The sequence below is a fragment of the Channa argus genome, chromosome 15 (assembly GCF_033026475.1).
Source record: "Channa argus isolate prfri chromosome 15, Channa argus male v1.0, whole genome shotgun sequence".
Lineage (NCBI taxonomy): Eukaryota > Metazoa > Chordata > Actinopteri > Anabantiformes > Channidae > Channa > Channa argus.
In genome coordinates, this window is record NC_090211.1 from 16,778,509 (window position 1) to 16,789,916 (window position 11,408).

An 11,408-nucleotide genomic window follows, 5' to 3' on the forward strand; every position below is an offset into this window, starting at 1 on the left:
AGAGATAACAGCATCAGCCCGAACCTATAGTCCATCATGTCAAACTGTGTGTCCACTGTCCTCTGTCGTCCTCTCTGCAGACAGATAAGTAGGTGGAAGACATGAGTTTTGCATTAACTCCTCCTCACAATGAGGAACTGGACTAGTGATTTTTGGTGAACGTGTTAAATAACATTCAGTCTCATGTTCGATTATTTTTCCCAACATGTTTAACATTTCTTTAATCTCAGTTTAGACATCAGACACTGAAACATGTTTATTCATATTATTAACAATAATTTTCTATAAACACAGCGTAAGTATGAACATAAACAGATTGTTAAGCATTAAAAAAACAATCAGCTTTATTGTCAGTTCACCACATTGACTTAAATACACCTTACTTACACCTTACTAATACTGTAACCTTTTTAAATATCCTCTGTATCTATAAACACAGAAATAGTGATCATCAACTACCATAGAAGAAAGAAGACAGAACAAACTTGAGAAAACACTTGTTTCCTTTGTGTTGTTGCTGCTGTGGTTCACTGCACTATTGTTCTGTCTGGAATCAGACAGCTGCTTGTGTGGTGTTTGCACTGTATGGAACAAAGAGTTAGACGTCCCTCTACAGGTTTGCTAACAGTTCCACAAGAAGATGGTCTCTTATGCAACAAGGGATCATCTTTAATCATGGAGCAGCAGTCAGGGGCTATTTATTTTTATCTTGGCCACATCACAGCAAAGTCTGCATTTGTCTGTAGACTGTAGTCCATCCTCTCTACAATGAGAACTGAAAATGAGTCATGTCCTTCATGTGAGTCTCTGCTGTACAAATGTGAGCTGCAGTGGAGATAAATTAATGTTTCATATTAAATCATTTTTATTAATTAAATGTTTTGAAAGTAAATACTAATTTTTCAATCAGTTTGTGAGTTTTTGTGCAGTTCTGTTGCTGGTTTGTGTCACTATGAGCCAACAATAGTAAACATGTGTGTCAAAACATTCTTTTATTCAAAGCCACTTTCTTTTATTTTTGTTGTCTTGAAAAGGAAGATTATATCTAAATCTTAATATGAAAGTCAAGCCCTTAGTTAATACACCGGCTCAATAAAACTTTTCATGTTTCAGTGTAGACTTTTTACTTTATATTTGACTTTACTTTTTCATTTGTGTATTTAATTTCAAACATTTATAAATGTGTGTTTAGATATGTAAGCAATTATTCACTTTTACTCCTCCCCTTTAAAAAAAATACATATTTTTTCTCAAAAATAAGAATGGAGCTTTAATTTCTAACACTTGAAGACTTCCAGACATTAACTAAGTGACACAGCATTTTGTACAGCTGCTCAGAAAACTTCAGTCACTGTGTCTGTCGTGTCGAGCACAATAATAAACAGCAGAATCTTCAGTTGTCAGACTGTTCATCTGCAGATACAGCTGCTGTCTGCTGTTGTCTCTGGAGATGGTGAACCGGCCTTTCACTGACTGAGAGTAGAAGATGTAGCTGCTGCTAGTGCTGATATAAGCAACCAACTCCAGTCCTTTTCCAGGGGCCTGTCTGATCCAGGCCATCCAGTAGACATCAAAGTAAAATCCAGAGGCTGTACAGGTCAGTTTGTGGGATTCTCCAGGTCTTTTAACCACTGGTTCAGATTCTGTCAGAGTCTGTCCATCAACACCTGTTGAGAAGTAAAAAAACATATTTTATGTTAGTTAGGATACTGCATGAAATACAAACAATTTCACTCTGACATCAGTAAAATTCTTCACCTGTACAGCAGAGAGTTGCCAGCAGCAGAACTGTCCTATAGTCCATCATGCCAAACTGTGTGTCCTCTGTCCTCTGTCGTCCTCTCTGCAGACAGATAAGTAGTTGGAAGACATCTCAGTTTTGCATTAACTCCTCCTCTCCAGAGGTGAGAAATAAGAAATACTTCTTTACAGTACTTAAGTATATCTGTAAATTTTTCAGCCAACTTATTATTTTTACTTCCTACATTTTAACAGACATATCTGTACTTCAAACTTACATTTTCAGTACAGGAACAGGAAACAGTCTGTATTCACAAGCTGCAGTGTTCTAACCTCAACAGTCCAGTTTTATTGTAACCTCAATCACTGCAGGAGGATTCTGACATGTTTGCTTATTAACAAAATTAATATGACATTAATAGGACTTCGCTTTGATGTTTTCTTTATTCACTTTGATTTTTGCCTGCTTTGTATCTCACTTGTAAGTCGCTTTGGATAAAGCGTCTTCTAAATGACTAAATGTAAATGTAAATGTAAATGTGATCGTATACATTGTTGAGGTTGGAGCTGCCAGGCAGGAGGTCTAGAGGAAGATCAAAGAGGAGATTTATGGATGTAGTGACAGAGGACATGAAGTTAGTTGGTGTGAGAGAAGAGGATGAAGAGGACAGGGTTAGATGAAGGGTCATGATTCACTGTGGGACCCCTGAAAGGGAACAGCCCAAAGGAAAAGAAGAAGAAGATTTTTTTACACAGTAATAAACAGCTGTGTCCTCAGGCTGTAGATTTTGTCCTGAAGCTGAACTTGTTCTTCAGAGCAGGACTTTGCATTCTGCCCATGAAAAATCAACTCCTTTCATTTCCCTTTCAACTGTGAGATGCAACCAGCTGATAAATATTCAGTTATACTTTGTATACTTTTTATATTGAAGTTAAAGGTGTTATTTCATTTTAAAAATTGTATCTTAACATTTTTAATTGATTCTTTACGTCAGTATGTTGAACTCATTGACCCTTAATTGTGTTATAAATTAGACTAAAACTAGACTTATATAGTTTTTTGTCTTTCACGCAAGTGAAAAATGCTAATCAAACATTTGATATATACAGACTGAAAGAAAAAAACACTTTTATCAGACTTTCTATCAGTCAGTGTCACTGTGACATCTGCAGGGGTTTGTGTACAGCTCTGTAACTTCCTGTGTCACTGTGGCCTTCAAGCACAATAATAAACAGCAGAGTCTTCAGTTGTCAAGCTGTTCATCTGCATATACACCTGATCCACGTTGTTGTCTCTGGAAATGGTGAAACGCTTCTTGACAGATGTGGAATAAGCTATAGTGCTTCCACTTGGAGCAGAAATGAAGGCAACCCACTCCAGTCCTTTTCCTTCAGCCTGTCTGATCCAGCTGATATGAGCATCACTGTCAGATATTCCTGCATATGTACAGGTCAGTTTGTGGGATTCTCCAGGCCTCTTTACCACTGGTTCAGACTCAGTCAGAGTCTGACTGCAAACACCTGAGGAGAAAAGACAGTTTGATCAGAACTGACCCAAAGGAAACACTGACAAAGAAAAAGGCAGATACGTGTGGTATTTACCAGAAACTGCTGCTAGAAGCAGAAATGTTAAACAAGTAGTTAAAGTCATAGTGGAAATGTGTTGTATGTCTGCTTTGTGGTTTGATTTGTCCTTAGTTTGTTTGCTGTGAGATAAATAAAGATGGAGGAGACTGAGATTTGCATTGACTCCTCCCCATAAGACAAAAAAATGATATTTATCAACTGAAGGGATTTGACCTATTTGCATTTGTTTTTATTTCATTGAACTTTCAGAGACATGACTCATGACAAACTGGTCTGAATTTACTCAGCATTTATATCTTATTACAAACAATATCCATAAGACAAAGAAAAAATATCATATAGTTCATTTGTAACACATATTCATGGCACATGGCAAAACTGGACACAGTATCATATTGTATTTTTTCTGAGTTTTATAAGAATTAAATCTATTAGTCTGTGGGTGCAGCTTGTCTTAGTGCACATTGACAGGAGTCTATCCAAGCTGTCATAGGGCGAGAGGCAGGGGGCAACCTGTTCTCCAGGTTATCTCATTCACACCAATTAACCTAACGTGCATGTCTGTGGACTGAGGCAGGATCCCACACAAGGAAGGGAAAGGCCACGGTCGCTCGGCACGGAAACCCATAACCTACTAGCATAACCACTCCATCATCGTGCTGCCTCTGACTGAGAGATTTAACATCAAATTAAATACTTGTTTACAAGACGAGAAAAACCAGATGTCACTGAGATCACATCACATCTTTCTATCAGTGGATGTTTTCTGCAGATGCTCCACTGTCTTCAGTCACTGTGTCTCTTCAAGCACAAAAACAAACCGCAGAAGGGCAAATCTGTGTTGCAGAAACATAGATGTGTGCTTGTTTGAATCAAGAAGGTTCGCCCATTTCAAAATGGTTGTGATGTTAATTTTTCATATGCAGCCAAAATATAGAAAAATATAAATTTTTAGAAACGACTGAACAGTGAAGATTTTAAGGCTTTTTCTCTTGGACATCATAGTTTTTGGACTATAAGCTTGGTACCATTTTATTCTTTGGAGTCTCACAGAGACAATGGTTTGCACCAATTGAGGACGGCAATACGCAACTTATGAACACTGGTTACGTTTTTAGAAACTGTTGTTGTGGTGGTTCTTCAATCTTAAATTGCTTTATATAATTGGGTTTGTGAGGTTTTCTGCTTTCTAACAAGGTTTAGTTTGTCAAGTTGTGTTTGGGATAAACAGGTGCAATTGTGAAATATCTTAGCTGGTTGTGTCTTTGTGCCACGGACGACCCAGGTGAAATCCATCAGGATAAGAACACACAAAAAATAAAACCCCAAAAAACAATAAAACAATAAAAAACAAAACTCTTAAGTGCAGTAAACACAGATTATTTTCTCATCAGTAAATCAGTGTTTTCTAGTCTCAGCCTTAGAAATGTATAAAGCTGCACCAGTGTTCTGCTCCAGTTTATGGCAGCAGCTGATGTGTTTATCTGGAACATACAGTTTGCATAGAGCTCTCTCTACAGGTTTGGTTAGAGAATGTGGGACACAGATACAGCACATTTCCATAAGAAGATGATCTCTACAACAATAGATAAATCCTTTATCATAGTGTAGCACCTGTTTTTACTATGGCCAAATTACAAAAACAAAGTTTTCATCTGCTTGTAGATACAGGTTTTATAATATTAAAGTTAAGTTTATTATTATCTACATAGCTGCAGGCTATTCCCTCTACAAAGATGGTTATTAATACTGATATTTACATTAAATATTGATGTTTATGTTACTCAGTCACATGTATTTCTGGATGTTTATGCAGGTCTGGTCACTTTGGTTTGTGTCACTGTGAGTCTCATTGTAACAGAGATAGTAAATGTATATGTGTAGTAAAGAAACTTAATCTTCATATTATTAATGATTATACTTTGTCTTCTTCTCACTTATGAATGAGCAAAATGTTTAAATTAGTAGAGATATTGTCTTGTTTAGATGATGAGTCTTTAATTGTTGTTTTACCAAATTGGTTCTTTTTTAAAAAGGTTTTCAACAATGTGAGCAAAACAGAAACTTTAGATTCCTTCTTATATTTATTTTGAGTCCAGCATGGACTGAAAAACATGTGTTTAGTGGTGTAATTTAAATACACAAGAATCGATGTTGTTTACTTCAAAACCCTCTAAAATATTATACTTTTTAAAACAACAATAGACCCATCATTTCCAAACACCTGAAGACTTATGGACATTAACTATGTGACAAAGTAAGAGTCTGTGAACCCAGTAGGTTTTTGTACAGCTGCTCAGAAAACTTCAGTCACTGTGTCTCTCGAGCACAATAATAAACAGCAGAATCTTCAGTTGTCAGACTGTTCATCTGCAGATACAGCTGCTCTCTGCTGTTTTCTCTGGAGACGGTGAACCGGCCTTGGACTGACTGAGAGTAATATTTGTTGGAACCACTAGGATGGCTGATCAATGCGATCCACTCCAGTCCTTTTCCAGGAGCCTGTCTGACCCAGGCCATAGCATGGTCACTAAATGTGAATCCAGAGCCTGTACAGGTCAGTCTGTGGGATTCTCCAGGTCTTTTAACCACTGGTTCAGATTCTGTCAGAGTCTGAGCATCAACACCTGTAAAGACACAACACAAAGTATCATATAAGTTAGTATTTTAGTAAGAGGAAAATAATCGGCTTCAATTTGAAATTAAAATTCTTCACCTGTCCAGCAGAGAGTTAACAGCAGCAGAACTGTACTATAGTCCATCATGTCAAACTGTGTGTCCACTGTCCTCTGTCGTCCTCTCTGCAGATGATAAGTAGGTGGAAGGCATGTGAGTTTTGCATTGACTCCTCCTCTCAGGAAGGAAATGGACATGTGATATTTGTTGAATTAAATGCAGTCAGTGTTGTGTATGACTTTATTTTAACTTTGTTTTCACATTTCTTTGTGTTAAACATCCATCAGCAATAACAACACAACCATATGAATATTAACACAATTTTTAAATCTCAGTTTAGAAATCTGACAGTGAAACACGTAGTATTTATTTTAGTTAAACAGTATCATGTTATTTTAAGAATCAGTTTCTCATTGATGCACTCTGAGCATTCTGGGTAAATTTATGAATAAAGTACATAGTAAGTCAGATGTAGCATGAAAAAATATGCTTAAGTGTCAACATGAACATATCTTACTAATTATCTTTTTAAATATCTTCTGATTATTTCATGTTCAGAGCTTTTTTAATAAATATGACAAAGGTGAGTCTATAATAAACACCACTTAGGCAGATGACATAACTCCTATGACTGAGAGATCCATTCCTCCATTATCTGTAACTACTTATGTCATTTAGGTCACGGGGGGGGGGTGGAGTCTATCCAAGCTGTCATAGGGCGAGAGGCAGGGGGCAACCTGTTCTCCAGGTTATCTCATTCACACAAATTAACCTAACGTGCATGTCTGTGGACAGAGGGAGGATCCCACACAAGGAAGGGAAAGGCCACGGTCGCTCAGCACGGAAACCCATAACCTACTAGCATAACCACTCCATCATCGTGCTGCCTCTGACTGAGAGATTTAACATCAAATTAAATACTTGTTTACAAGTATAATCAAATACATATTCATGTGTGTGTGGAAAAAAATATTTTTTAATGAATTTAAGAAAACTTTTTTCCTACAATTATTTTCCCATTTAGAACATGTGTGTTTATGTGGTTCAGTCACGTACTGTAAGTCTCTGGGTATTTGTACAGGTCTGTTGGTGGTTTGTGTCACTGTGACGGCGACGTACACAGTAATAAACAGCTGTGTCCTCAGGCTGCAGACTCTGTCCTTTCATAGTGACTGTTCCTGCAGAAGTGTCTCTGCTGTAAGTGAACTTTTCTTCAGAGCATCGTTTTTCCTTAAGCCACTTGTGCCCCACTGATGAAAAATCCACTCCATTGCTTTTCCTTCACTCTGTCTGATCCAACCTGTTGCATAGCTTTTATCAGTCAGAGAATAACCAGAGACCTGACAGGTGATGGACACAGTCTGTCCAGGCTGCACAACCACTGAGTCTGGCTGGATGAGATCAATACCGTTCACACCTGTGGAAACAGAAATCAACATTATCTCCATCATTCATGTGAATCTTCAGTGTTTCTGTGAAGTTGAACCTTCTCCTGTAGCTGCCAGATTGAAGTTAAAGGTTTTACTACTTTTTTACAAACTTGTACAATTATGTTTTTTAAACTTTTATACCAATTTAAATTGAACTTTTAAATGTTCTTTGAATTCATTTACATTCTAACTGAAAGTTAAAGCCGTTAGTTAATACGTTAACATAATTCAACACAACATTTGACATTTTTTTAGAAATATGCTCCAAACTTATGTTAATGTGGAGATGTTATTCAGTCCTTTTCTATCATGGTGCTGAGTTCAGTTAGTGGATGAGCTGCTGTAACTGTCATATTAGGGACATTGAAGAGAAAAATTAGCTTTAAGTTTCTCTAAAAGCTTAAAATGTAGCTAAACTGTAGGTAAACAGTGAATTACATTGCATATTGTGTGTGAATGCATAGTTGTAAAACAGTATTGAACATCTTTTTACTGCATGATTATACATTCATTTTTATTTTTTATTGTTGTTATTAGCTATTGGAATGGAGACTGGGGTTTGTTCTGGTTGGTTGGAGGTTTGAAGTCGTGGTTAGAAAAACTTTGAACGTTTCAGTGTGTGTAGATGTTTGACATCCACAGAAATGTGAAGCAACTGAAACTTAATACAATAAAACTAGTGGAAAAACAATGTTTAGCTAAGTGACATTGAGTGTGTAATTTAATGTTTTTGCTAAAACATCTGTGTTGTTCAGGTGATGAGTCTCTTTTTTACATTTTATTTTTATTTTATTTTGATTTTTTACTTTAAATATACTTTCCACCACAGAATAGATTTGTCCTTAGTGGTATATTTAAACATGTAAGAAACTTTGTTTAATATTTTTCACTTTGATTCTCCCCAAAAAATGTTTACAAAGATAAGAATGGGGCTATAATGTTTAAACACGTAAAGACTTAAGGACATTTCCCTTTGTGAGATAGTAGGAGTCTATCAACCCAGTGGGATTTTGTACAGCTACTCAGAAACCTTGTGTCACTGTGTCTGTCGAGCACAATAATAAACAGCAGAATCTTCAGTTGTCAGACTGTTCATCTGCAGATACACCTGCTGTCTGCTGTTGTCTCTGGAGATGGTGAACCGGCCTTTGACTGACTGAGAGTAGTAGATGCTGGAGCTGTCATATTTGATATAAGCAACCCACTCCAGTCCTTTTCCAGGAGCCTGTCTGACCCAATGCATGCTGTGGTCACTAAATGTGTATCCAGAGGCTGTACAGGTCAGTTTGTGGGATTCTCCAGGTCTTTTAACGACTGGTTCAGATTCTGTCAGAGTCTGAGCATCAACACCTGCAAACACACAAAACAAAATATGATGAGTGTTAAGATGCTAAGTGAAAAGTTATTTCTTTCAACTTGAGAAATATACAACTCTTCACCTGTCCAGCAGAGAGTTAACAGCAGCAGTCCTGTCCTGTAGTCCATCATGTCAAACTGTGTGTCCACTGTCCTCTGTTGTCCTCTCTTCAGACTGATAAGTAGTTGGAAGACATGTGAGTTTTGCATTAACTCCTCCTCACGATGAGGAACTGGACTAGTGAATTTTGGTGAACGTGTTAAATTCAGTCTTGTGTTTGTTGTGTTTACAACAATGCAACCGTATGATTAATGATGCAATTGTATTTGATCTCTGACACTGAAACATGTATTATTAATATTAGAAAATCCATCAAGTCTTATTAGCTCGGTAATTGTGGGAATATAATTGAGTGTTTAACATAAAAAAAAAAATCTTTGTAAATTTACCACATCAACCTAAACAGACTTTGCTAATTACCTTTTTAAAAATATCTACTGCTCACTCCTATGACTGAGAGACATGACATCAAATTACATCATGTTGTAACATCATGTGATGTTTTCTGCAGCTGCTCCACTGTCTTCATTCACTGTTTCTCTTCAAGCACAGAAATAAATCCCTGAATCTTCTGTTGTCAGACTTGTGATCTAGTGGCACTGAGAGCTACGGACACTTTTGCAATTATTTCAGGAAATTATAGGACATACAGACCTTTATGTGATTCATTTTCTAGAATGACCTGCTCCTTCGATCAAACAGCAGGGACTTTAGTCATAATTTTAAATGTAAATTATTTACAATTTCTTAATAAATCATGGTTTTGCTGTCAGCCACAGTGTAGATCAATGAGACGCACCGTGTCTTCTTCAACTGACAGAGTAGAAACATGTGCACTGACTGTCCCTAGTGCTGTTTATAGAAAAATGCAACAACGTGTTCCACATTTTCTTTATGGTTGATTTGTGAAAGTGCACATTATTATCTAACAGAGGGTCTGACCTGACAGATGATGGACACAGTCTGTCCTGGCTGGTTTATCTACAGAGAACATGGTTGATGGTGAGGCTGAAGTGATTGGTGCTCTTCTGTCCTCTCACTTAATCAGACTCAGAAAAAGATTTATCATGATAAATAACGATTTAACCAAACGGATCAAAATAAGTTTGACAAGAATGAATGCAGATATGTGCGGTATTCACCAGAAACTGCTGGTTAAAGCAATGTTTTAGGTAAAGTAATGGCTCATTTGGGCTTTGATTTTTTTTTTTTGAATCAAAAAGGATGAAGGAGACTGCGATTAGCTTTGACTCCTCCTCAAGAGCTACGGAAATCTAAAAAAATAAAATTGATATTTATCATCTGAAAACATGTCCATATATAATTTGTTTATTCCATTAGAACTTGTTACAGATGTACTTTCACTAACATTTATATATCATATACTGTTTGACATGACAGTATATAATATATAAATGTTAGAGAGAGAACATCTGTAACAACTTCTAATGTCATCTGCAAAGATGCAGTACTTTGTGAGTCTTAGTTCAGCTTGTGAAAAACAGAGTTAGACACTGAAATAAACATACAGTACATTTCTAACATTCATTCATGGCATACAGCACGAGTGAAATGTGTTTTGTGATATGTTTTTAGTGACTTCATGGACAGAAATGAGATAAATGTGGTCACTCAAACAGTTTGATTTTGTGCGGTAAAAAGTTGCAACTTTTTCTAGTGCACTAAACTGAGAGCGCAAGGTAAAAATTTTAAATTTGAAAAGACTGAGAAAACAATTATAGGCAGGGGTTTGTTCTGTTATAATGTTTCAGTGTGTGCAGATGTTTGACAGACAGTGGAGCCTCTGAAACCTGTGATTACCAGCAAAATGTTTGTAGATGTTAAAATTAAAATAGTGGAAATGTTTTACCAAGTGACATGTAGTGTGGACATCTGTCTTGTTCAGACAATAAGCTTCTAGTTGTTGTTTTTTTTTTTTCGCCTTTTATGTTCAACAATGTGCGTGGAAACGAAACTTTCTAAACTTTCTTAAAGATCTGAATAGGGCTATAATTTCTAAACCCTTAAAGACTTAAGGACATTAACTATGTGAAATAGTAAGAGTTTGTCAACCCAGTGGGATTTTGTACAACTGCTCAACCAAGTTCAGTCACTGTGTCTCTCGAGCACAATAATAAACAGCAGAATCTTCAGTTGTCAGACTGTTCATCTGCAGATACACCTGCTGTCTGCTGTTGTCTCTGGAGATGGTGAACCGGCCTTTGACTGACTGTGAGTAGTATTTGCCGCTACTGCCTGAGGTAATATCAGCAACCCACTCCAGTCCTTTTCCAGCAGCCTGTCTGACCCAGCTCATGTCATAGCCACCAAAGTTAAATCCAGAGGCTGTACAGGTCAGTTTGTGGGATTCTCCAGGTCTTTTAACCACTGGTTCAGATTCTGTCAGAGTCTGACCATCAACACCTGTGAAGACAAAAAATAAAACATCATGTGAATTAAATAAGTGACAAATAATCTGCTTCAATTTGAAATTGGTAAAATTCTTCACCTGTCCACCAGAGAGTTAACAGTAGCAGAACTGTCCTATAGTCCATCAT

General features: G+C 36.8%; 1 gene segment (V, D, J or C); it reads right to left on the reverse strand.

The window, feature by feature from the left end:
• Positions 1 to 213: 213 nt before the first annotated feature.
• On the reverse strand, positions 214 to 1,824 carry LOC137100582 (Ig heavy chain V region 6.96-like). The segment is given in 2 exon segments: positions 214 to 1,667; positions 1,759 to 1,824. Coding segments are annotated over 2 exon segments (372 nt in total).
• Positions 1,825 to 11,408: the final 9,584 nt, after the last annotated feature.